The sequence below is a fragment of the Bidens hawaiensis genome, unplaced genomic scaffold, assembly GCF_021521415.1.
Source record: "Bidens hawaiensis isolate Kalapana, Puna unplaced genomic scaffold, B.hawaiensis_p1.1 tig00001177_1, whole genome shotgun sequence".
NCBI lineage: Eukaryota > Viridiplantae > Streptophyta > Magnoliopsida > Asterales > Asteraceae > Bidens > Bidens hawaiensis.
Window position 1 is genome coordinate 8,232 of NW_027491067.1, and position 22,815 is coordinate 31,046.

General features: G+C 37.5%; 4 protein-coding genes and 1 pseudogene across 4 annotated transcripts; 2 read left to right on the forward strand and 3 right to left on the reverse strand.

Annotated features, from left to right (window-relative positions):
• Window positions 1-260: 260 nt before the first annotated feature.
• On the forward strand, window positions 261-6,461 carry LOC143561584 (protein NDL1-like). Its single transcript, XM_077049628.1, has 10 exons — window positions 261-401; window positions 4,130-4,229; window positions 4,316-4,413; window positions 4,493-4,581; window positions 4,667-4,727; window positions 4,830-4,916; window positions 5,008-5,085; window positions 5,181-5,237; window positions 5,311-5,502; window positions 5,970-6,461. The coding sequence occupies exons 1-10, from the start codon at window positions 342-344 to the stop codon at window positions 6,207-6,209; spliced, it is 1,062 nt and encodes a 353-aa protein (XP_076905743.1). The 5' UTR covers window positions 261-341; the 3' UTR covers window positions 6,210-6,461.
• An 855-nt stretch (window positions 6,462-7,316) lies between these two features.
• LOC143561443 (putative germin-like protein 2-1) lies at window positions 7,317-8,774 on the reverse strand. The gene is made up of 2 exons (XM_077049533.1): window positions 8,374-8,774; window positions 7,317-7,970 (listed from the first exon to the last, which is right to left on the reverse strand). The coding sequence occupies exons 1-2, from the start codon at window positions 8,483-8,485 to the stop codon at window positions 7,435-7,437; spliced, it is 648 nt and encodes a 215-aa protein (XP_076905648.1). The 5' UTR covers window positions 8,486-8,774; the 3' UTR covers window positions 7,317-7,434.
• A 2,487-nt stretch (window positions 8,775-11,261) lies between these two features.
• LOC143561593 (mitochondrial carrier protein CoAc2-like) lies at window positions 11,262-14,429 on the forward strand. Its single transcript, XM_077049633.1, has 5 exons — window positions 11,262-11,551; window positions 13,380-13,462; window positions 13,566-13,773; window positions 13,857-13,983; window positions 14,049-14,429. Exons 1-5 carry the CDS (start codon window positions 11,357-11,359, stop codon window positions 14,291-14,293), a joined length of 858 nt encoding a protein of 285 aa, XP_076905748.1. The 5' UTR covers window positions 11,262-11,356; the 3' UTR covers window positions 14,294-14,429.
• A 600-nt stretch (window positions 14,430-15,029) lies between these two features.
• Window positions 15,030-16,361, reverse strand: LOC143561453 (pentatricopeptide repeat-containing protein At2g15690, mitochondrial pseudogene; annotated as a pseudogene).
• Window positions 16,362-17,133: 772 nt separating this feature from the next.
• Window positions 17,134-19,631, reverse strand: LOC143561463 (serine acetyltransferase 5). Its single transcript, XM_077049548.1, has 2 exons — window positions 19,219-19,631; window positions 17,134-17,721 (listed from the first exon to the last, which is right to left on the reverse strand). Exons 1-2 carry the CDS (start codon window positions 19,600-19,602, stop codon window positions 17,233-17,235), a joined length of 873 nt encoding a protein of 290 aa, XP_076905663.1. The 5' UTR covers window positions 19,603-19,631; the 3' UTR covers window positions 17,134-17,232.
• Window positions 19,632-22,815: the final 3,184 nt, after the last annotated feature.

The window sequence follows — 22,815 nt, forward strand, 5'->3', positions numbered from 1 at the left end:
GTCCCAAATATATTATCGTGTTTAATTTAATCTGGGCCATTTATTTTATACTTTTCAGTTGATGTAAAATACGTGCCATTATCCTTTACAACACACATACCATTAACAATATCATGACCAATATTGGTAGTCGTTTTTATGGTCTTCGATCGATATAAAACAACCGACCGTATATTTAAAAAGGGAAAGAATTGCTTCGTATATAAGCCACCGAAGCTTACAGCTAGCTGCTTATAAATGATAGGAGAGGTACACGAGAGTTTTTATTATTTCTAGAGAGAGAAAACAAAACAATACCCCAATTAAAGTGGAAGAGAGAGAAAGCTTAAGAAGACACAGCCATGGCGGATTCAAGTGATTCCGTCTCCATTGATACGGAAACCATTTATCTCGGTGGCAAGGTTCGGTTTAATCCCAGTTGTTCATTCAATCTAATGTAATATATCAACTTAAAACGCACCAGATTGGAATAATTGAATGTTGTATGCAAGGTGTTCGATGAAATGCCTGAATGAGTTTTATTAACTTTTTATGATCTTTCACTTTGTTTATTCAATACCCATGTGTAGTATGATTGATTTATGCAATTTCTACAATTTCTACAATACCCACTTGGATTTGAACTCAAATGCACGAGATTGAAATAATTGAATATTGAATGCAAGGTGTTTGATGAAATGCCTGAATGAGTTTTATTAACTTTTTATGATCTTTGACTTTGTTTATTCAATACCCATGTGTAACATGATTAATTCAAATGCAGGAGGTTGAATATTATGAAATGCCTGAATGAGTTTTTACTTTTTATTCAATTTTGTTTTTATTTGCTGTGATTTATGATGCACTTTATGGGATGAAATCATGCTCATTCCCAATTTAGAAACACCCTTTTCTTGATTTTTAAGTTACTTATGGAATTGCTACAATTGTAGATCTGTTTGACTTTTTTTTCATTGTCAAAATCTTGAAATATCAAAGTAAAGAAGTTTATGAATTATGTATATATTGTCAACATTTGCTAGCTGTTACCATTAATTTCCATTTGTTTGTCTCTATATCTTGGATGTTAGAGGTGTGTACTCTGGGGAAGATCCCTTCCCAGTTGCTTCTCCTTCTCGGCAAAGCGCTTGGCCGCCGTCATGATGGCATCCCATGTGGATGGCATGCCGTCCTTACCCGTCAATGTGCGGATAAGCTCTGGGTATTAGGCGCCCTGGATGAAAGCGGCGCGAACAAGATCTTCACTTATGTTGCCCAGACTTAGCTTTTTGGAGTTGAAGCGAGTGATGAAGTCTAGTAAAGATTGATCCTCCTCTCTAACGCAGTTGAGGATCGTCCACTGTTCTTCAGTGTATTTCCTTTGTTGGCTGAAGTGTTGGCTGAACTTGTTCTGAAAGTCCGCCCAATAATAGATGTGGTGGACCGGTAAACGATCGAACCATGCCCTGGCCGCTCCAACCAGAGTCATCTGGAACATATAACACCACGTGGGTTCCGTCCAGTTACTGACGGTTGCCCCCGCAATGAATCTGTTCAAGTGGTCGTCTGGGTCGGATAGACCATCATAAGTGCCGATGTTGGACATTTGTTTGGCACTTCTCGGGGCGATTGCTTCCGCAATGTCCCTTGCAAACTTTGACTTTCCTGCATTTGCAGCAGTTGGTCTAAAGGTTTTGGAGAAGTCACGCGGGTTTCTCTCCGCATTCGTTGGTTTAAAGGCTTCTCCAAAATTCCTTGTCGGTTGGAAGTCCGTTTCCTTACGCTTCCCTTTTGCCTTATGGCGAGGGTTTGCGTCGGTATCGGATTCTTCCCGCTCATCGTCTGAGTACTCGCACTCACTGTTCATATTGAGATGTTGGCGAGTACTGCCGAATTCGTCAGCCTGTTGAAGTGAACGCAAGCGTTCATCCAACTCAGCTTGGAACTCTTTCTGACGTGCTTCGGCCCACGCCTTAACTTGATCTAGTGTTTGGCGAGGGACCCTCGTCCGTTTCTCCATCTGGGCATCAGTGAACCCCAGTGAAATATTGTTTACTGCACTTGTCCCGGCTTGGGTAACCGGGGTAGTGTTCGTAAAATTTGTATAACCGCCGGTGTTCCCAGTTGCTGGGGTTGTGGTCACCGGGGTTTCTTGGTCACTTACTGGCCTTGGGACCGGAGTAACGTTAACCATTTCTTCAGAAATTTTGAAAAAACTAAGAATTAGTTCTAGCTTTTATACACGGATGGCGCCAATGAAGAAACACTAAGTGACCCAGGGCAGATTACGGATAATCTGTGGGTTAAGTAATGTTTCCCACGAGGATGAGGTCCAGCAGAGAAGGTTGTTCTTCAGATAACCTGCAAAACAGACACCGTAAGCTCGTCACTGAGAAGGGGGGGGGGTTCCTCCTTGTGACCACCCTCCGGCGTGAGAATCAGACTAGATTGCTCTGAATATAAGTGTATATTAAGAGATTGCTAGATAAGATAATGAGATATCAGATGATGTCCTTACCATTCCAAGGTGTTGGAGTATTTATAGCCGAAGGTAGGTTTCCTAGAAGGTACAGCCGGCTGAATAGTATTCCTGTTCTACCAACAGTGGGCTACGCACAAGCCATGTTGGTAGGTGGATAGGCTGCGGCCGACAGTGACAAGGTCGGCTGTATACTGTTCCTTTACTGTCGGCTATGCACTGTTCCACCAACTGTAGGCTGCGCACGTCCCACAGTAAGGGTTGGTGAGTAGGCAGCGGCTAATAGTGACAAACAATACTAGAGGGTGCTCCTCCTCGTACTGTTGTCGGTGAGCTGTCACCCTGTGATTGGTTCATGGGCGTCTCTGGTCAGATCGTCTGTTTTGCCCATACCTTGGTAGGTATAGTACAAAAGATCTTCCAGAAGCATACGGACTCTCCCGCCTTGCTCATTCCTTCAGGTGACTACTGAAGTAGCAATAGTGCCTTGTGCGTGTAGCCTTGCTATCAGTGCGGGTAGCCTTCCCTGATGGCTTGTATCCGCAACTGCGGGAACAAGCGGGGTACTTCACCATTGGGAGGCTTTCCCTGCGGGTACAGCTGGCGTACTGCGCGTAAGGTCTTCTCTGAGCATGATGGGTCCTGCGGAAGCAGTTGGTCGTTGCGCAGACATCCCTGTTCAAGGTGAGTCTTGCGGGTCCAACTAGGCTCTGCTGGGACCTACCTCTTCAGATTTGAACTCAAATGCACGAGATTGAAATAATTGAATATTGAATGCAAGGTGTTTGATGAAATGCCTGAATGAGTTTTATTAACTTTTTATGATCTTTGACTTTGTTTATTCAATACCCATGTGTAACATGATTAATTCAAATGCAGGAGGTTGAATATTATGAAATGCCTGAATGAGTTTTTACTTTTTATTCAATTTTGTTTTTATTTGCTGTGATTTATGATGCACTTTATGGGATGAAATCATGCTCATTCCCAATTTAGAAACACCCTTTTCTTGATTTTTAAGTTACTTATGGAATTGCTACAATTGTAGATCTGTTTGACTTTTTTTTCATTGTCAAAATCTTGAAATATCAAAGTAAAGAAGTTTATGAATTATGTATATATTGTCAAAATTTGCTAGCTGTTACCATTAATTTCCATTTGTTTGTCTCTATATCTTGGATGTTACAAAAGGCCAAAAAATCCAAATGCTTTTGGAATGATTCTTTTTTTGTTGATTGAACTTACATAATTTTGAAAAAGATGAACATTTTAAAGCATGGTACTTTATTCTGGAAATATGAATTACTTAGCTTGAGTTTTAATTTAATGTGATTGTTTAAATGATAAAAAAAAACTTGCAATCTTTTAAAGCATATGTGTTGTGTTGCCATTATCTTGAGGTTGTGACTCATTATCTAGAATGTGATTTATTTAATTTCTGACTGGTTAGAAAGTGCAATCTAGTTTCATGTTGGTTTATCAGTCGTTATCGAATTCCAACGTCATTGAATCTCTTTTCAATTATGAACTTACATTTTCATTATTTATTTATTTTTATATAATTCTTTTAAAGTCATAAACACATGAGTGTCGGTTGATTATAATAGCTTTCAACAGTTTACATGACTCGTGATCTTTATGATTAAAATATACTGCAAAATTTATTTTCAGGAACATATTATTCGAACAGGCCGTGGGGCCGTGTCGGTAATTGTGTATGGAGACCAAGAAAAGCCACCCTTGATTACATATCCAGATTTAGCTCTAAATCGTAAGCAAGCGAACCGTAACTTTATGATTCTTTTCATGTTATTTTATTCTTATTTTGGTCTAATTAAGGTTTGATTTTGTGAACAGATATGTTGTGTTTTCAAGGGCTATTCTTCTGTCCCGAAGCAGCTTCATTACTTCTTCATAATTTTTGCATTTATCACATTAGTCCACCTGGACATGAGGTCGGTGAACGGGCTAATTCATATTATCATATATACGGTTATTTGGGGTATATATATTTTATAATTATATTATTAACAGTCAGGAGCAGCAGCCATAAGTCCCGATGATCCTGTTCTATCTGTAGATGATCTTTGTGATCAGATTCTTGAGGTTCTCAATTATTTTAGGTAAGTCATCTAATCGTTAATCTTTGAACTAATATTATTTATTCGTCGTAAAAGTTATTTAACATGCGTTTTCTGGTTATTATAGGCTTGGATCAGTGATGTGCATGGGGGCAATGGCGGGTGCCTACATTCTCACTCTCTTTGCGGTGAGTCTACTCGTGAATATTGTTGGTATTTTAGGCATATGAATTGGTTTTTATAAAGTTTGACTAGTTTTTACTTTTATTTTTTATTTTTTTTTATGATAGATAAAGTATAGAGACAGAGTTACTGGTTTAATACTTATTTCTCCTCTTTGCAAAGCACCTTCATGGACCGAATGGATTTACAATAAGGTTTATTAGTTTTAATAGTGATTAATCGCTCTTTTTGCATTTAAACAATTTTTGATTTATTAAGACGTTAACAGATAATTTTAATGTATAGTTCATGTCGAATTTGCTCTATTACTATGGTATGTGTGGATTATTGAAAGAATGCTTGCTTCAAAGATATTTCAGCAAGGTACATTTCAACTTTTTTAATATTTTGTTTAAATGCAAATATGCAATACAACTTTTATAGATTTTAATTAATTAGAAATCTTCAAATTAAATTAGGAAGTCCGTGGCAATCCAGAAATCCCGGAATCAGTTATTGTTCAATCGTGCAGAAAGGTTAGTCATCAATTTAATGTAATACCATTTTTTCATGGATTTTGATTATTATTCTCACGTGCTTGTTATGCAGTTATTGGATGAAAGGCAAAGTATTAACGTGTGGCGGTATCTTCAAGCAATTGATAAGAGGCCTGATATTACCGATGGTTTAAAAAAGTTAAAATGCAGAACGCTAATATTTGTTGGTAACAGCTCATCATTCCATTCAGAAGCTCTTCACATGACTGGAAAACTTGACAGGCGGTATTGTGCATTAGTTGAGGTAATGTTGTTTATTGTTTTTAGGATCAATCATACTTATGATTGACTTTGAAGGTCAAACCTACTGTTTTTTTAGCTAAAAGTTGGATGCTAGCTCGTTATATAATAAGCGTTCTGATAATGGAAATGGTGTTGAAAATGCAACATTAAATTGTTTTTGAGTTTGAATTTTGAAAGTGCTAGGTTTGACAAAAACAGTGGTACATCAAAGGAAGTAAAATCGAGTGTTAATGATTAAAAAAATCGAATCTTTTTGTTCAACCAAACAATGAATAACTTCAAATGTAAAGGGTTTATATCAAATTTGGATCTTTATAAATAATTTTTCTTTGGGTTGACTTTTAACTTCAAATTTTTATACATTTTATAAAAGGTCGTTTAAAAGGTTAACGAAATTCTATCAAAGTTAAAATATTTTTAAACTTCTGGTTTTGACTTTAACTTTGACTTTGACTTACGACTATTCAGGTACAAGTATGTGGATCAATGGTTACAGAAGAGCAACCACACGCAATGTTGATACCCATGGAGTATTTTCTAATGGGGTATGGACTTTATAGGCCCAGCCCAGTCACAGGCAGTCCGAGGAGCCCGTTAAGCCCATCATGCATCTCCCCCGAGCTTCTATCTCCAGAAAGCATGGGGTTAAAGCTAAAACCAATAAAAACACGGGTGCCATCTTCTAATTCAACTACCGTCCCATGGTAGAAATCGTTTTTATAACGGTGTTTGCGACCTGCGTACAGTTTATTCGTAAATTTTGTCATTTTTTTTGTATCCGCGGGTAGATATATACATAATGATATATGTAGATATATAAGAGAAAGGGGGAAATATTATTCTTTAAAATGATGGACATATTCAGTTGTAGGATTGGTGGCCATAAAACAGAAACATTTTATTTTGTAAAGTGGAATATGATGATTTTTTATTTATTATGAAAAGCAATAATACTCTTTATTTTTGTAGGCTGGCAATGATCTGTCATTTTGCTTGAGAGGAATATATGGCAGATCTACATGATTGGTTCTATACTTTCTTTATATAGCATATCAATTTGGTAGCATCAACCAAAAGTGGTTATAAACTTTATAATAATGCTATTTGTGTTTAACAATAATAACTAATCTTAAACACCTTTTAAGAGCATATGTAGCGGAGGGAAAAAACAACCTTGTTTTCATGCCACGTTAACGCAACGTCAATGAGCTTTATTCAAGTTTATGTGTAGTGGTTGAAGTTCATGCAATGTAGACACATGAGCTTTATTCGAGTTTATTTGTAGTGGTTGAAGTCCATTATAATAATTTAATAATTGTAAATTATAAAGTGGAGTGATGTTGTTGTGAGTTGCGAAGGTTGGCTGACATAATGGCAGAAGTCCTTTCTTTGCGCCCTACGCCATTCCCATAAAGACGCACATAACGTTTTTTGGACAAAAACGCACCCATCGAAGTGGTGTGGGGGCGTTTTTGGCGTTAAAATTTTTAGGCGTCGAGGCAGCTCCATTACGGATACCTTAGAAGTACCAACACTTAAGACTTTGATGGGTTTACGTCTAGTTCTGACAAATTTAATTTGTAATTGTCAGTTTGACGTCGTTAACATATACCATCGGCTAACATGATTTTGATGGATTTACAAGTGATTGTGAGTTTTTCAGTAACGAATTCTTACGGTTTTATAAACAATGAAATTTTTGTTTTTAGTTTTAGGATTTAAATAGCTAAATAAAAAAAGGCAAATAAAAAGTTGCAAAAGTAAAATAAAATATTGCACTTGATAATTCTTAGCTAGCTTCATGACTTAACATATAATAATTTAGTTCTTGAACAATAGTGGATATGATCTTAAAGCATTACAATTTGTAGAACATAATTGTTAGAACATGCAAACACATTGATTGCATTGTTCTACTAATACAACACCAAAGCTAAAACTTAAGTTGCAAATCACTAATAACATTGTTACTCACTTGAAACGCCTTTGCAAGAACATCAGTAGATATATCTGGAGTCGAACCGAAAATCGCACTTCCAATGGCTATCACTCCAGGGTTCTGGCTACTCAGTGCCACTACCGCGGCCGCATTCGTGTTTCCAACATTACGTTGGTAATGCACAAGGTTCACCGGAAAAACAAAAACGTCACCCTTTTTTAGTACTTTTGAAATATGACGGTTTCCAGGGTTTGATGTCACAAATCCAACTTCAATTTGGCCTTCCAAAACGGTTAAGATTTCAGTAGCACGAGGATGGGTGTGGGGTGGGATGAGGCCCCATGGTGCAAAGTCTAGTCGGGCAAGTGAGATGCCTAGCGTATTTAGTCCTGATATTTGAAACACAAATGCAGGGGTCACACTGGACCCCATGGCGTTTGAAGTGTTCCCAATCACATGCATTCCACTAAAATGGAAGTCGCTTGCTTGAACCGAGTCTGGGTTCTTGCAAGTGAATCCGTTCACCAGCACTGTTATAAATTATATACAAATATTACATGTAAGAAAAACAATCATGCAGACATGACAATATAAATTTATTTTATTTTATTTATTTATTATTTTTTTATTTTCAGAACAACGAATTTCTTGTATTTGGAGAGCCCAACCGAAGCAAGTTGGCCGATTTATGATCCAAACGATTCGGTTTGCATTCAATTTTGACAAATTGGTATTTAGAACCGGTAATGTAATAGTTTATGATCCAACCAGTTCGGTTCACAGTTCATTTCAATTTTTTTTAATATAAACTTATGATTTTGAAAAAAAAATTTGGTTTAAACCGTAAACCGAACCATTAAACTACCAAAACATTTAAAGAGTAACTTGATCGCTCATGCTTAGTTAATAAGAAAACAAATCGTTTTACAATACCTTGACCACTCATATCCGCAACACAAAAGTCTTGAAGCGGGCTACTGTCTGTCGCCCAGACCACGGTGAAAGCTAGTGCAAGAGCCACGAACGTTCCAAGAGCGTGAGCCATTTGTGAACAATGAGGATGTTTCGGTAGTAAATGGTTTATGGTCTTAGACTCTTATGGATTGATGGTTTGAATGTTGTAAACTTAAGTTGTTTATATAGTGAAATGTTTACCAAAGAATTAACTCGCCGTCCTGCGGTTTATGGAGCCTAAGAACCGGTCAATGACTCAATGGAACATACAAATGTTTGCAGCTAAAGTTGAGTTTATAATATATGCTTGTTTTATTGTGACATGAACCGGCAGGCAGTGTTTTGGTTATGATGTTTGGGAATAGTACAACTTTTGATGCATGTGGTACAACTTTTTGAAGCGAGCTAAATGTTTGCATGCATGTCAATATCACACGTATAAAGATTAAGGAATCTTTTGTTAATAGTCCGGCCTTGCTAAGTCAAAATATACTTAATCAACCATGCCACGTGTTAACAATATAATAACAGTGATGTCATAAGTGATTAGTGATGTTAAACAGAAACCACCTTCAAATCTAACACTAGCATATTTGTCATATTATACGGATCATATGATTTTATATCTGCAGTATAGATATAAAGAAAAATGGTTGTGAGGTTCATATGACTTTGTGTCTCTATCGGTGGTTATATCAGTCATTTTAATAATAAACAAACATATCATACGAGTTGTATGATTTGATGAAGACCACCTCGTAGGGCTTATATGGCTATATGGCCATTTTCACCAAGTCACGTGACCCACAGGAACATCGTACGATTTGTAAGACATGCCAATGGTGTCTAGATAGAGTGTCTAGTGACATAAAAGTATCGGTAGTACTTTTGTTAATATCTAATCAACGCAAACACGCAAAGATAGATTTTTCTATGACTAAAACTTTTTAATACAGTCCATATCAAAGATCAAATCATTCAAAACTTAACAAAATACACATTGAAAATATGTTTTTTTAACAGCGAATTTCATTAAATCTAGCAAGAAGCTAGAAAACCAAACAAACAAAAAATTACAAGTGAAAAGTTACACCAATCTTTCCACAACAAGTTTTTGAAAGATGAGCGGTTTTTAATCCAAAGAAAGCCTAACGATTTGATATCTTCAACGGTTTTTGAAAGAGAAGTCGGCTTGTTATTGAAAATATGTAATATCATAATGTTATCATAATTCTTGACAAACTATATATAAAAATTGGAGACAAATCGAGCAAATAAACCGTTTCCAAACCTGTTTCGTAACCGACCCGATAACAACCAAAACCGATTTGGACCAAATCGTTTTTCAAACCAACCCAACCCAACCTCGTAAGATCATATAGTTTGGACATTGAAGACACAAACCGGTCTCCAAACCAAGCAGATATTACCCCAAACCGGTTTATAACCCAAACCAAATTCATTTGATATGTTTAAACATTTTTTCTCTCAAACCGATTTATAACCCGAATTAGTTTGGGCCCATTAACCAAAAGGCCCCACTAAAACTCCCAAACATAAACGCTAAACCCCAACAACATACATGCTTGGCTAACTTTTAATAAACTAACATGCTCATCAGTTACCGGTCCCCTAAACCGCTAAGCAGCAGTCAGCGCCCGTCATCGTTCGCATTCAATCACCTATAGTCGACGAGTCCAAATCGCATTCAATCAAACAATTACTAGATTTTCAAATCTTTTGTCAACTGTGGTCACACCCATTGGACACTAACATTTCATTCGTCCATCGATGTTTCATAGAAATGCAATAAATAAACTTATATGATTTCATAAACTATAAACTACGTTATTATTATTATTATTATTCTAAAAGAATCAAAAGAAAAAAAAAAGGTAAAAGGTTAGTCAGATTATTCCAATCCCTTTTCTTAAATTGGGTCTCTTATATTCGAATTCGGTTTATAACTAGAAAATTAACCTACTCTGACCAGCATATCCGAATAAAAAAATTCGAATAAACATAAATCCAAATTTAAACCAATGGAATTAGATGGAAGAATAAATCAACTTTGATTCTCACCTGTATCATTTTTTGTGGATTATGGTAATGAAGGATTTGAGTCAGACCTTATGTAAGGTTGTAAGTTTGATTCCCGAGCCCACCCGGATTTTCATCCCACCATGTGTAACACCAGAGAGTTATGCTCTTGTGACGGCACAACGGTTGTGAAGTAGCCGACGACAATATGGTTTCCTAGAGGAACGCCCAACTCAAACTCTAAAACCAGCATGAGCCCGATTAAAACAACACAGTCTTAGTCTAACCAGAATAAGACAAAATGCTCTCCACGTTCAAAAAAAAAAAGACAATAAACTTTTTTTTAATGATCATAGTTCTCATAAATTCACAAGATACACATATATAATTTTACAAAAGGATCAAATTACAATAGAGCAGACAACAAACTGTTTTCACCCCTGTTTTGAATGACAAATCCGATCATACTGAAAAAGTTACCGTGTTTCGGTGTCAATATTTACTGCTCACGATCCGCTTACCTCTTTTCATAAACGTAACAACATCCGGGGGCAAGGAAACCAAATGTATCAAAAGCAAAAGAAACGAAGACATTTTGATTCTCGACACAGACCTTCTCATACTTAGCAATTATTTCAGATTCTGCGTTTAATACAGCTTGTCTAGCAACAAACCCGATGCTCCTAAACCCGACAAGACGGGATATTCCAAATTCGTTATTCGTAAGTCCATTAGGAAACAAAAACTAATTTCAATTGGATTAAGAATTTTTTTCATTTTATTAAAGAAACTTGTTCGTCTAATAATCCTCCTTATTGATTCTTCCTTCCACGGTTGGTTACGTTGTTGATAACAGAATAACAAACAGCTTCTTCCTCTCTCTCTCTAGATTCTAGAGAGAGAAAGGCCGTTCCGTTACGCCATGAAAGAGAATAATAATAATAATAATAATAATAATAATAATAATAATAATAATAATAATAATAATAATACGGCAGCACAACGGGAAGGAGTCGGTATTCCGTTATTCGCAAAGGAATTGATCGCCGGTGGCGTTGCCGGTGGAGTTGCCAAAACGATTGTTGCTCCGCTCGAACGTCTCAAAATCCTCTTTCAGGTTTATTAATTAATTAATTCATTAATTAATATTTATATTAATATTATTCTCATTCATTACGGTTATTATATGCGGATAGCCATTAGGTCATGATGCTAATTAATTGATGATAGATTATCGAATTTCGTAGGTTTTTAGAGGAAATGTGTGGTTAGATTGACTTGTTAGAGTCCTTGACGCAGGTTATAAGTCGAATTGATGGTGATTTGTTGTGTTTGATTCATGATTTTGATAATGTGATGCATAGGAACTAAAATTTCCGGCTGGCAATTTCCGACACCAAATTTGCTTACACAACATGGAGTTAAAGTTAAATGCGCTTCGGTTTGAGCTTAACAGGTTTAAGACACGGTTAAATTCGTGTGTCTTAACTTGTTTATATTTTAGTTTTAAAAAATAAAATAAATTATACGGCATATGCCTTACGCGTCCTGTACTTGGATTTTTGATTCAGATCTGTGTGTGTGTGTTGGGGGGGGGGGGGCATGCAGTTGTCGCCTGGTGTGTGTTGTTTTTTTTTTATTATTATTATTATTATTATTATTATTATTATTATAATTCGTGTGTGTGAGATATATATATTGGGCTACCACACCACTATAACAAAAACCACCCATTTACTGATTGGGCGCCACACGTCACAAATCGACCATTTTGTGGCCCCTCCACTACACATGGCCTAAGGATTATGTATTAGTTAAGACTTTTGTGAACTTTTGGCAACTTATGTTTCCGTTCTTGTGATACTATTATCGTGTCTCTAAACAGGCCGGGTCGTGTAGTTTGTTTTTAAACAAGTTTGTGTTTGGGAGAATGACACAATTAGTAGCGTGTCGTGTTCGTGTCTAGCACAACTATTATTATGTTTTGTGTCTGGTATGTTATGCTAGCCTTACCTACGTCTAAACAAATTGGACGTTCGTATTCAAAATTAGGTTTCATTGGGTTATATCATTTCCCTCTATTAGTCACTTTTAGGTAGGTAATATGATGTATATATGTGTGAACCCTCAGGTAGGTAGCCCTGCTTGCGGTGCGCACATATGATGTATATATGTGTGAACCCTCGGGTGGGCAAAAGTGAAATTGCACTAATTTTGACGTTATTTTACTAATCTCGTGAAAATAACGTTAAAAGTGACGGACGGTTAATCAGGCATCATGTAGTGGCGTTGATAGCCGAATGACAAGGGTACATGCACCGATCAGCCGGTGTCCCGATGATTGAGTGCTATGTGCCTTATGTCCAAGGCTTGATGCAAAACTACTATCGAGCCGGGGGTCTCACCGGAAGCAGCCTCTCTATTCTTATGGGGTAGAGGTAAGGCTGTCTACATCTTACCCTCCTCAGACCCTACTATAGCTTTGCTATTGGTGGGATATACTGAGTACGATGATGATGATGATGATGATGATGAGTCACTTTTAGGTAGGGAAATTGCAATAAGTAATAAATATAGTAACCGAAAACCAGATAACTATGAAAACCATTACATATTCGTTTAACTTTAGAGGCAGAATAAGAATCTAGGCTACTTCTTTCCATTGAGACATGAATATTTAAGTTCACATGTTGACACAAAAATGTCGACGTGACAACGAGTTCTGCTTGCAGCCTTGCACATTGATGTTTCTCATTGGTTTTGACCAAAATCCCCAAAATATGTTGCAGAAGAAAATGCTTTAGGGCACTAGCATTTATTAGACTATTATGGCGAGGTTTATATCCTTGTTGTTATTAATGTTTGTCCCTGATAAATTACGGAGGATATATGATATATTGAATTTTACAAGTAACCTTTGTGTTTATGTATATGTTACATTGCAGACTAGAAGTGAATTCCATAATCTAGGTATATTAGCATCTTTTAGAAGGATTACAAAGACAGAAGGGCTTCTAGGGTTTTACAGGTTAGAGATCAAAACTTTGTCACATTTTCTCTGCTATGAAATCTTTCCCTTTTCAAGCTAGTATCTTTCCGAGTTTCTGACACGTGGTTGTAACAAATACCAGAGGAAATGGAGCTAGTGTTGCCAGAATCGTTCCTTATGCAGCATTACATTATATGGCATATGAACAATATAGAAGACACATTAGCTGCAACTTTCCTGGCATGGGAGATGGTCCTGTTATTGATCTGTTAGCAGGCTCATTTTCTGGAGGAACCGCTGTTCTTTTTACCTATCCACTTGATTTAGTTAGAACCAAATTGGCTTACCAGGTATACTATTATCATTATTATTTGACAACTTAACTTAAAGTTTTAAAAAATCTTTCTCGTTTAATATTGTCACCTCTAAACAGGTTGTGGATGCTCCCAAACTGAACGTGAAAGGAGCGATGGGTAGTGAACAAGCATTTGGAGGAATTAGGGATTGTTTTGCAAGGACTTATAAAGAGGCTGGGATGAGAGGCCTTTACCGTGGTGTAGGTATGAATTCATATATAATGCAAAATCGATTTAATTTTTTTTTAAATTTTGGATGTTTATGTTAGCTCCATCGCTCTATGGGATCTTTCCTTATGCTGGTTTGAAGTTTTACTTCTATGAGGAAATGAAAAGCCGTGTTCCTGATGATTACAGAAAGCACATAGCAGTCAAACTTGCTTGTGGATCCGTTGCTGGTTTACTCGGTCAAACTTTCACGTATCCTTTGGATGTCGTGCGAAGGCAAATGCAGGTAACTTTTCAAGTTTTTGATTCTGTTTATTTACACATGTGTGTTTGTGTTGCGCTTTAAGTTTCAAGATCCATCTTCTTTGACTATCTAAGGTTCAGCGGTTGCGTGCTTCAAACAACCTAGAGTTAAAAGGAACAATCGGAACTCTATTTACGATTGTCCAAAAAGAAGGGTGGAAGCATCTATTTTCAGGACTTAGTATCAACTATTTAAAGGTGAGTTAATCTGAACTGGAACCCCGACCACTCGTTCACAAGTAAACTAGTAAAAACTCCCTTCTAATATGACATGTAATGTTGAATTTAAGGTTGTACCGTCGGTTGCAATTGGATTTACCGTCTATGATATTATGAAAGCATACTTGCGGGTCCCACCGCGAGAAAAAGCCATTACTGAAGACGCCACAAAGAAACGTGAGAGTTAGACACGAACCTTGCTTTCACAGTCTGACTCTTTAACCTCTCAACGTAATATTGTTTTTTGGTAGTATTGAGTTGAGGGCCATTAACATTTGTACATTCGAGTCTTGTGTAACCCGAGCCTAGGTCTTATGCCAGTGTATAATGTGTACAGATATAAGTATATACCTAACCATAATTGCTAGGATAAAGAATAATGTAGCAAGGTATATGTTACTTGTCAAGTTACAAACATTGTACATAACAATAAGATTTCTATGTAACATTTATTCATAAATTCATGAATCATGTACTTAAATAGCTATCATAGTTATTTTCTAATCATTTATACAATTACAACAAGATGGTTATCTTTTTATACAAATAAAGATTTACCTTTACCAATAATCTCCACAAGAGCTTTTGCCATCCTTAAAATGATGAAACCGCTTATTATCCCTTACGATGAGCTCCCTCCCGACAATCTTGGACATAATCTTGATCGCATTATGACAATCACCGCATATCCTAAGATTCTTGATGATCCTAAGCGTCGTTCTTGCAGGCGTACTAATTAATCCATACGCAATTGCTAACCGCTCACTATGGTACATCAATGCTTGCTCTTTAGCTTCTTGATCAATGTCATGAAGCACATATCGAGTGTCGGGCACATACCCGTAATCCCTCATTTGACCATTTAACCCTTTTAGTTTCTCATCATATGCACCTTCCTTGTACGAATCATTAATTCTATATTCATTCACCTTATTCTTCCATTCAAGCATATTAACCAAAGATTGATTCCCTTTCGGTAACGAAAACTTATCGAGTGTCGCCATTGACGGAACCAAAAAGGCTTCAACACGATCTTCAAGCTCGATATCACCATGGATTCGAGCATAACTCAACAACGATTCCCATATTTCAGACGTCGGTTCAAATGGCATATCTTCAATAAACTCCATAGCTTCATTCAAATGCCCAGCTTTCCCCAAAACATCAATCACCAATAAATAATGTTCAATTTCTTGACTTATATCATACTCGTTCTTCATCGATTTAAACTGTTTTAAACATTCTTGAACCGAATCAGCACAAGCCGATAAAACCAATCTAAAAGTTTCCCTATTTGGAATCAATCCAAGTTCTTTCATTTGGTTAAATAACAATAAACCCGCACCCGCTTCACCATTATCAACATACCCTTTAATCATCACATGCCATAACGTTACATCTTTTCGTTGACGCATTCTGTCGAACACCCGGCGTGCATCCCTCATACTTGCATTTTACATACATATTCACCAGTTTAGAGTTTAAATTCACATTACCGTAGTACTCAGACCGAATCAGAAGCTGCTGAACTTTCTTCCCTAGTTCAATTTCTTCACATGAATCTAAAGAATCTTGAACACGTTGTAACCTGCAGGCACACCTTGAGACATGAGCTCAATTGTTTGGTTAATTGAACCGTTTTTTGCATAAGGTTATTAGTTCTATGTCTTGTGGTGGAGATAGGGTGGTGGGTTTTGGGTTTGTGTTGTGTTTTTGAATAGGTGGTGGTGTACGGCGGCGATAGGTGGTGCGTGTGGTGGTGTTATTGTTACGTGATGCAGAGCAGAATGATATGGGATATAGTTTGGGTTTATTTGGAATGCGGAAGTTGAATTGGAATTGGATAGAAGATGGAGATGATGATTCCATTGGAGAACCTGAAGTGAACACTGGTTAGCAACTGATGGTAGTAAAGATGATAAAAGATTAAATTCTTCTTAGAGATGATGATAAAATATATGCTGCTGCCGAGTGGCGGACCTAGCTCAAATTCTTCGTTGTCGTAATCTATCAAAAGTTAAGACAAGTGAGGATTGAACTTGAGTCTCTCCACCGGACCACATATGGCGGACAAGTTAAGACAAATTCGTTGCTGCTACCGAGTGGCGGACCTAAGTTTTCATACCACTAGACCACATGCGGTTAATATGACATTCTTTTGTACTCACTCCGTCTCGGTCAAAGTGTCTTAGTTCGAAAAACAAAAAGTTTAAGGTAGATTAAATTATTGTTTTCTTTATTTAACAAATGACAATAACGCCCTTGAAAATTATGTGTGGCAACACTGCTCCTTAGCCTTCGTCATGGAGCGTGGGGAGTGGGGGACCTCCACACAATTCACCTTCTTCCTCTTCGCAAAAATTCGTCGTGGTAGCCACCTCATCACCAGTGGGCGTCAACACGGTTTTCATACCACCCAGTCTAAGTATGTAAACCAAATTCAATAAAAGATATAGAAAACGTGTTGAGACAGGTTTCATTTTATAATCTACCACTAACATAACGTGAAAGAGGGAGACGTTTTAAGAACAATTTTAGCTGTGAGACAGGCAGAGCCTGAACCATAATGATATGCATATAACTTTTTAAACAAATGACATACTAATCTTTATAGAAAAAAATAATTATGCTTACATAAACCACAAATTCTATCAAGTCCAAATAAAACAGAAATAAATGTAAGGTCAGATACATTTATCCCCCTTAAACTTATTACTAAAAACTACAAAACACAACCATAAAACATGAATAATAATAATAATCTCATATAGTGTAATCAGACCAGTCTGATATGAATGAAGTATGATCCATAGACATCCCAGGGCACTCTTCAACCTTTGATCCTTCCTTCTCTTCAACCAACCTCGCGGGATTCCCGACCGCAGTGGCTCGTGGCGGCACGTTGATCAACACCACTGATCCCGCCCCAATCTTCGCTCCCGCACCAATCTTCACATTACCCAAAATAGTCGCCCCTGCACCGATCAACACACCGTCTCCAATCTTCGGGTGGCGGTCCCCACCAGCCTTCCCAGTCCCACCTAGCGTCACGTGGTGGAGGATTGATACATTGTTGCCGATAACTGCTGTTTCACCCACGACGACACCTGTTGCGTGGTCGAATAATATTCCTTTCCCGAGTTTAGCACCCGGGTGAATGTCGACAGCGAAGACGTCAGAGATTCGAGATTGTAAGGCTAAGGCTAGTGGTTTGCGGGATTGGGTCCATAGTTTATGAGCCACCCTATGAGCCTGGTTATTAAACCACAGACCGAGTTATTAACAAAAGGTTTAAAAGTTTCATGAATACATATCAGCCAAATTTCAATCCGTTTGACCCGTTTCCTTTTTAGTTAATCTCTGTATTTCACACGTTAGGCTCGTTCCACAAATAAACGTGTCGATATTCATCGATACACAACCGTTACTGGTTAAAATCTTAACCGGAAAACGCTGACAAGTATGAACTTTATCACAAAAATCTCACTTTTAAAATTTTAAAAAATATTTAATAGCACAGCACTGTTAAAGCTCCATAAAAAAATGAACTTTATTCACAACAAAAGTTATAAAGAATAACTATATTCTCTAGCCACAATACTTCTTCATTCCAGGATATGCATCTAAATTCATTATTGCATATAGAAAATAACAACTTTTGAATAATTTTTTTTCACTAATTTCAACAAACTTAAAAATTGTGAAGCAATTTCATAATTTTCAATTGAGGCGAGCAATAATTAAACCATTAACCGAAATTGAACTGGAAAACGACGAAAGCGAACCAAAAAACGGTTCGGTTTGTCTTTACCGGCGGTTAACTGAAACCAACGAAACCATTTATATTTTCATATATTTCTACGTTTTATACCTTCATGTCATATAATTCTAAGCAAAATTTAGCCCAAGTTTGGCTTTTGTTATTAACCTAACCAAACTGAATTCCAACAAATTAACTGAAAACCGATTCCTTAATAAAATAAATTAACTGATGCCTTCAGTTTCAGTTTAGGCCAATAACCAAACCTAATAATAACCAAACGGTGCACACCCCTAATTTTCAAGCCCGAGCTTGGGCCTTGTATGGTAAAAATCGTTTAGCTCATGGAGCCTAAACGAGCTTTGCATATTTTTTAAATTTTAACTCTATTGGACTTCTATATACTGATTCCACAGTCAACACTACACAGTCAAGCTTGAGCTGAGCTTTGGCTCGTTTAAGATACTGCACATGATCTCGGCTCATTTAAGGTTTTTTCTTAAAAAATACAAAAAAAAAAGTAAAAAAATCTATATAAAATAAAATAAATAATAAATAAATAACAAACGAGCCGAACCCACATATCTTAAGCTCGTTTAAGGTTTTTTCTCAATATATATATATATATATTAGTAAGTAGAAATGTATATAAAATAATTAACAAATTATAAACTAGCGAAGCTCCAGCTTTAAAAGAAACTCAAAACAAGCCGAGCTTAAACTCTCATAAATTAAAACAAGCAAGGCCAGGTGGTCAACTGACATTGAAAAGTGAAAACAATGTATTTTTAAATTATATACACTTTTTGAAAAAAAAAATGTATTTTTTAATGTTTAAACCCAATTGCTCAGCTAAATTTTCGCCTTTGCCCATTTACTTTTCACGATTCTTTAAGACGACACTAAAAACAAGCCAAACTCAAGTAGGTCTCGGCTCATTTACTCCCACTAAGACACAACAACAACAACAATAATAATAATAATAATACCTGACAAGCAAGAAACCCTTTATAATTAAGCAAGCAATGCGAGAACGAAACACAGGCCGGGTCACGCGACCTGGCGGCGCGTAGGTCGGCCACGGCGGCAGACCGGAGGTCCGGGTCACCGGCAAACGTGTTTAGAAACAAATCATAAAGCAAGGTAGATAACAAGGTGGAAGAACAAAGCTTGTTTCCTAAATGGAAAGCTAATGAACGATCTAAACTAGAGTGTGAGAGTATTGTTGAGTATAAGTAGCTGGCTAACGCCGGCTCCGACTCGGCGTCTCGGCGCGCCTCGGCTTTGATTTCGGCCCATACCCATGATGGGTCTTGGTCTGGGTCGGACGGTTGTGGTGGTGGTGATGAGTATCGTGAGTCGCCTGTGGGCATTGTGATATTTGGGTGTTGTGATTATTATTATGATATACGGTGTCGTTTTGATGACAGTTGTTTGGGGTCTTATCTAGGGGTTTTGGAGAAACATAGGATTAGATCATGCCATGTAAGGGTGCAAACGAGCTGAGCTGCTCGCGAGCTACTCGAGATCGGCTCGTCAAAAAACTCGAACGAGCCGAGCTTAATCGAGCCCGAGCTCAAGCCTAAAAGTAAGCTCGTTTAATAAACGAGCCCGAGCCCGAGCTTCACTTATCGAGCTCGAGCCGGCTCGCGAGCCTAAACGAGCCTGCTATTTATATAATTTTTAAAATATATATTTAATAATTATTAATATATATCATGTTATAAAAATAAATAAAAATAAGTAAATACTATATATTATTTTATACAAAAAGTTATAATAGAAAAAATATATAATAATAATTATATTATTTAATAAATAACTTATAAAATGTAAACGAGTCGAGCCCGAGCCGAGCTCGAGTTTGAAAAATCTACTCACGAGCCGAGCTCGAGCTTTGAAAATAGAGCTCGAAACGAGCCGAGCTCGAGCTTGAGCTCTATGTAAGTTAAACGAGCCGAGCTCGAGCCTGGTCGAGCTCGGGCTCGGCTCGGCTTGGCTCGTTTGCACGCCATGTCAATATCTAAAAGCTGGAAATGCTTTTATTTATTTATTTTTTTTTTGTCATCAGGCTCTTCAATTTTAAATGTATTACGCCAGACAGTTATCTTCTTTTACGACATAACAAAAGTCAAGTAATAGTCGACAGTACGCTCAAGTGGGTGTAAATTCTTTTTGTTGGGGTTTAAAAAAGGGAAAATTATCATAACTTAGAGTTTACATAATTAGATCATGCCATGTCAATATCTAAAAGCTGAAATACTGAATATGGTTATTTTTTTTAGAATGACGTTTTTTTGTGTGTTTATGTAACATCCCGAAATTTCTAAAGTAATATTTAATATATTATTTTGTCGGGTGAAATAAACGAGTTAGTGGAACGATAATAATAATAGCAAAATATGAAGACTTAGTAGGATAATTAGATGGGATTAGATATGGACTAAAAGGAAATATGGGCCTTCGGTCCATGGGCTTAAGGGAGTATAAATACCCCCTTAAACCCCAATCCTTTCCATTCCATCCATTTATCCATCCTAATCTCTACACACTCCAAAACACACACACAACCCGAACCAAGATCCAAAGGCGAGGACCCGAGCTTGTTGGTGCTAGATCGTCATGACGAACCAAAGCAACATCAAAGACCAGCTCGTGTTCGTAGTTCGACTCGTTTACGGTACGTTTATATCGATAACTTGTTCTTTTAGGTTTGGATTAGTATAGAAATGATAGATCGGTGTTTGTATGGTAAAAACGAATCCTACAAAACTAAACTTACTGAAAATGGTTAAGATTTGATGGGTTAATCGATTGATAAAAGAACCCGTAACCTATATGCCTAAATCGCACCCCTTAAACATCGATGTTAGGCCGATCAGATGGTTGGGGTTTGAAGGTGCTGGTCAGACGATTCCGTTGATACCTAAATCGAGTTATTTGGTTAAGAAACGAAGATGATCACGGGGGTTAAGGACGAACAGGCCGATGCTGGGCAACTTCGCCTGCGAATTGGGCAACTTCGCCTGCAAAAGCTTAACTTCGCCTTCAAAGCATAACTTCACCTACGGCCAAGTTCGCCTAATTGTTAACTTCGCCTAAGGCCAAGTTCGCCTAACTGATAACTTCGCCTAAAGCTAAGTTCGCCTAAGGTTTAACTTCGCCTAAAGCTAAGTTCGCCTAAAGCTAAGTTCGCCTAAGGTTTAACTTCGCCTAAAGCTAAGTTCGCCTAAGGTTTGACTTCGCCTAAAGTCAAGTTCGATTAGAAAATAAATTAAAAACCTAATGGAAAATATGTTAAGACAGTTAATGTAAATAAAATTTTTCCAAGCTGACCTGGCAGCTCGACCCCAGCCAGGGGCTCTGCCCCTTGGACCCGGCTAGGGGCTGCCGCCCCTAGACCCCGCTGCCAGGGGCGCTGCCCCCGGACCCCCGTTCGTTGTGGGTAGTAGTTAAGACTAGAAAGATGATATGAGTAGTGATAGTTAATTGATACGTATACTTGTTATACAGTCAGCCGTGCACAACTGAAGAAAGGGATTACGATTAACGGTGAACGTAACCGTGTTCAGGTGAGTTTCTAGCCCCATTCCTTGTTATGTTTTCGGGGCTGTGTGCATACTCGATGTGTTGTTAATACATTTATCCTAAGTGATAAGTGTATGTCATATGTGATATATGTGATGGATATGAATGATTGCTTGTCGGTACGCGAATGATCTTCGGATATTGCGCGTACTGTCAGGTTAAAAATAAAGGTACGAATGTTATATATCGAAGATGTATGAACATTACAAATGAATACTTGTCGGAGCGTGAACGATCTTCGGATATTGCACGTATCGACAAGGGGTATGGTTGTTAAATGAATGATGTAAAGAACGCCTAGAGTGTTCTTATGCTATAATGTAATTATTGTATATGTGAAGTATGTGTATACAGGTACACGAATGGTATGTGAGTTCTACGATCGACATAGTAAGTTAGGATGGCAAATCCCTCTAGCTTCTGTCGGACATAGACTCGGCTGGTGATGGCGTAGTTAAGGACTGCGGGCCTTATACGTAATGTAGATGATAGATGTAAACGTAGATAGGGACGGTGGGCCTTATACGTGTTACAGATTAGACGACAACGTAGTTAAGGACTGCGGACCTTATACGTATTATAGATAGGCATCAGCATAGGAAAGGACTGTGGACCTTATACGTGCTGTATTTGTGTTGTGGTAGCATAGGGGGGGACTGCGGACCTCGTACGTGCTATGAATTAGGTTGCAACATAGGAAAGGACTGTGGACCTTGTACGTGTTGTGGATGTAGGATGGTATAGGGAAGGACTGCGGACCTTGCACGTACCCTAAATGGTGAACATAGGTAAGGACTGCGGACCTTTTACGTGTTCACGACCTTGGGTACAGGTATAGACGGCGGACTATGAACGTACTCTCGGTAGACTGAGGTTAGTGATTGTAGATATGTATGTATGTATGGTAGTAAGTATGTATGTAGAACAGAAGGGTAACTAGTTAAGTATGGATATGTATCTTCGGATATGTATGTATGTGTATGTATTGTATGGCGTCC

Coding starts and splice junctions, on each gene's coding strand:
- LOC143561584 (XM_077049628.1), top strand. CDS start 342: ATGGCGGATTCAAGTGATTCCGTCTCCATTGATACGGAAACCATTTAT. Junction 4,230..4,315: donor TCCAGATTTAGCTCTAAATC/GTAAGCAAGCGA, acceptor TTTTGTGAACAG/ATATGTTGTGTTTTCAAGGG. Junction 5,086..5,180: donor TTCAAAGATATTTCAGCAAG/GTACATTTCAAC, acceptor AAATTAAATTAG/GAAGTCCGTGGCAATCCAGA.
- LOC143561443 (XM_077049533.1), bottom strand. CDS start 8,485: ATGGCTCACGCTCTTGGAACGTTCGTGGCTCTTGCACTAGCTTTCACC. Junction 7,971..8,373: donor TGCGGATATGAGTGGTCAAG/GTATTGTAAAAC, acceptor AATTTATAACAG/TGCTGGTGAACGGATTCACT.
- LOC143561593 (XM_077049633.1), top strand. CDS start 11,357: ATGAAAGAGAATAATAATAATAATAATAATAATAATAATAATAATAAT. Junction 13,463..13,565: donor GGGCTTCTAGGGTTTTACAG/GTTAGAGATCAA, acceptor AACAAATACCAG/AGGAAATGGAGCTAGTGTTG. Junction 13,774..13,856: donor GAACCAAATTGGCTTACCAG/GTATACTATTAT, acceptor ACCTCTAAACAG/GTTGTGGATGCTCCCAAACT.
- LOC143561463 (XM_077049548.1), bottom strand. CDS start 19,602: ATGCCCACAGGCGACTCACGATACTCATCACCACCACCACAACCGTCC. Junction 17,722..19,218: donor AAGGGTTTCTTGCTTGTCAG/GTATTATTATTA, acceptor TTTAATAACCAG/GCTCATAGGGTGGCTCATAA.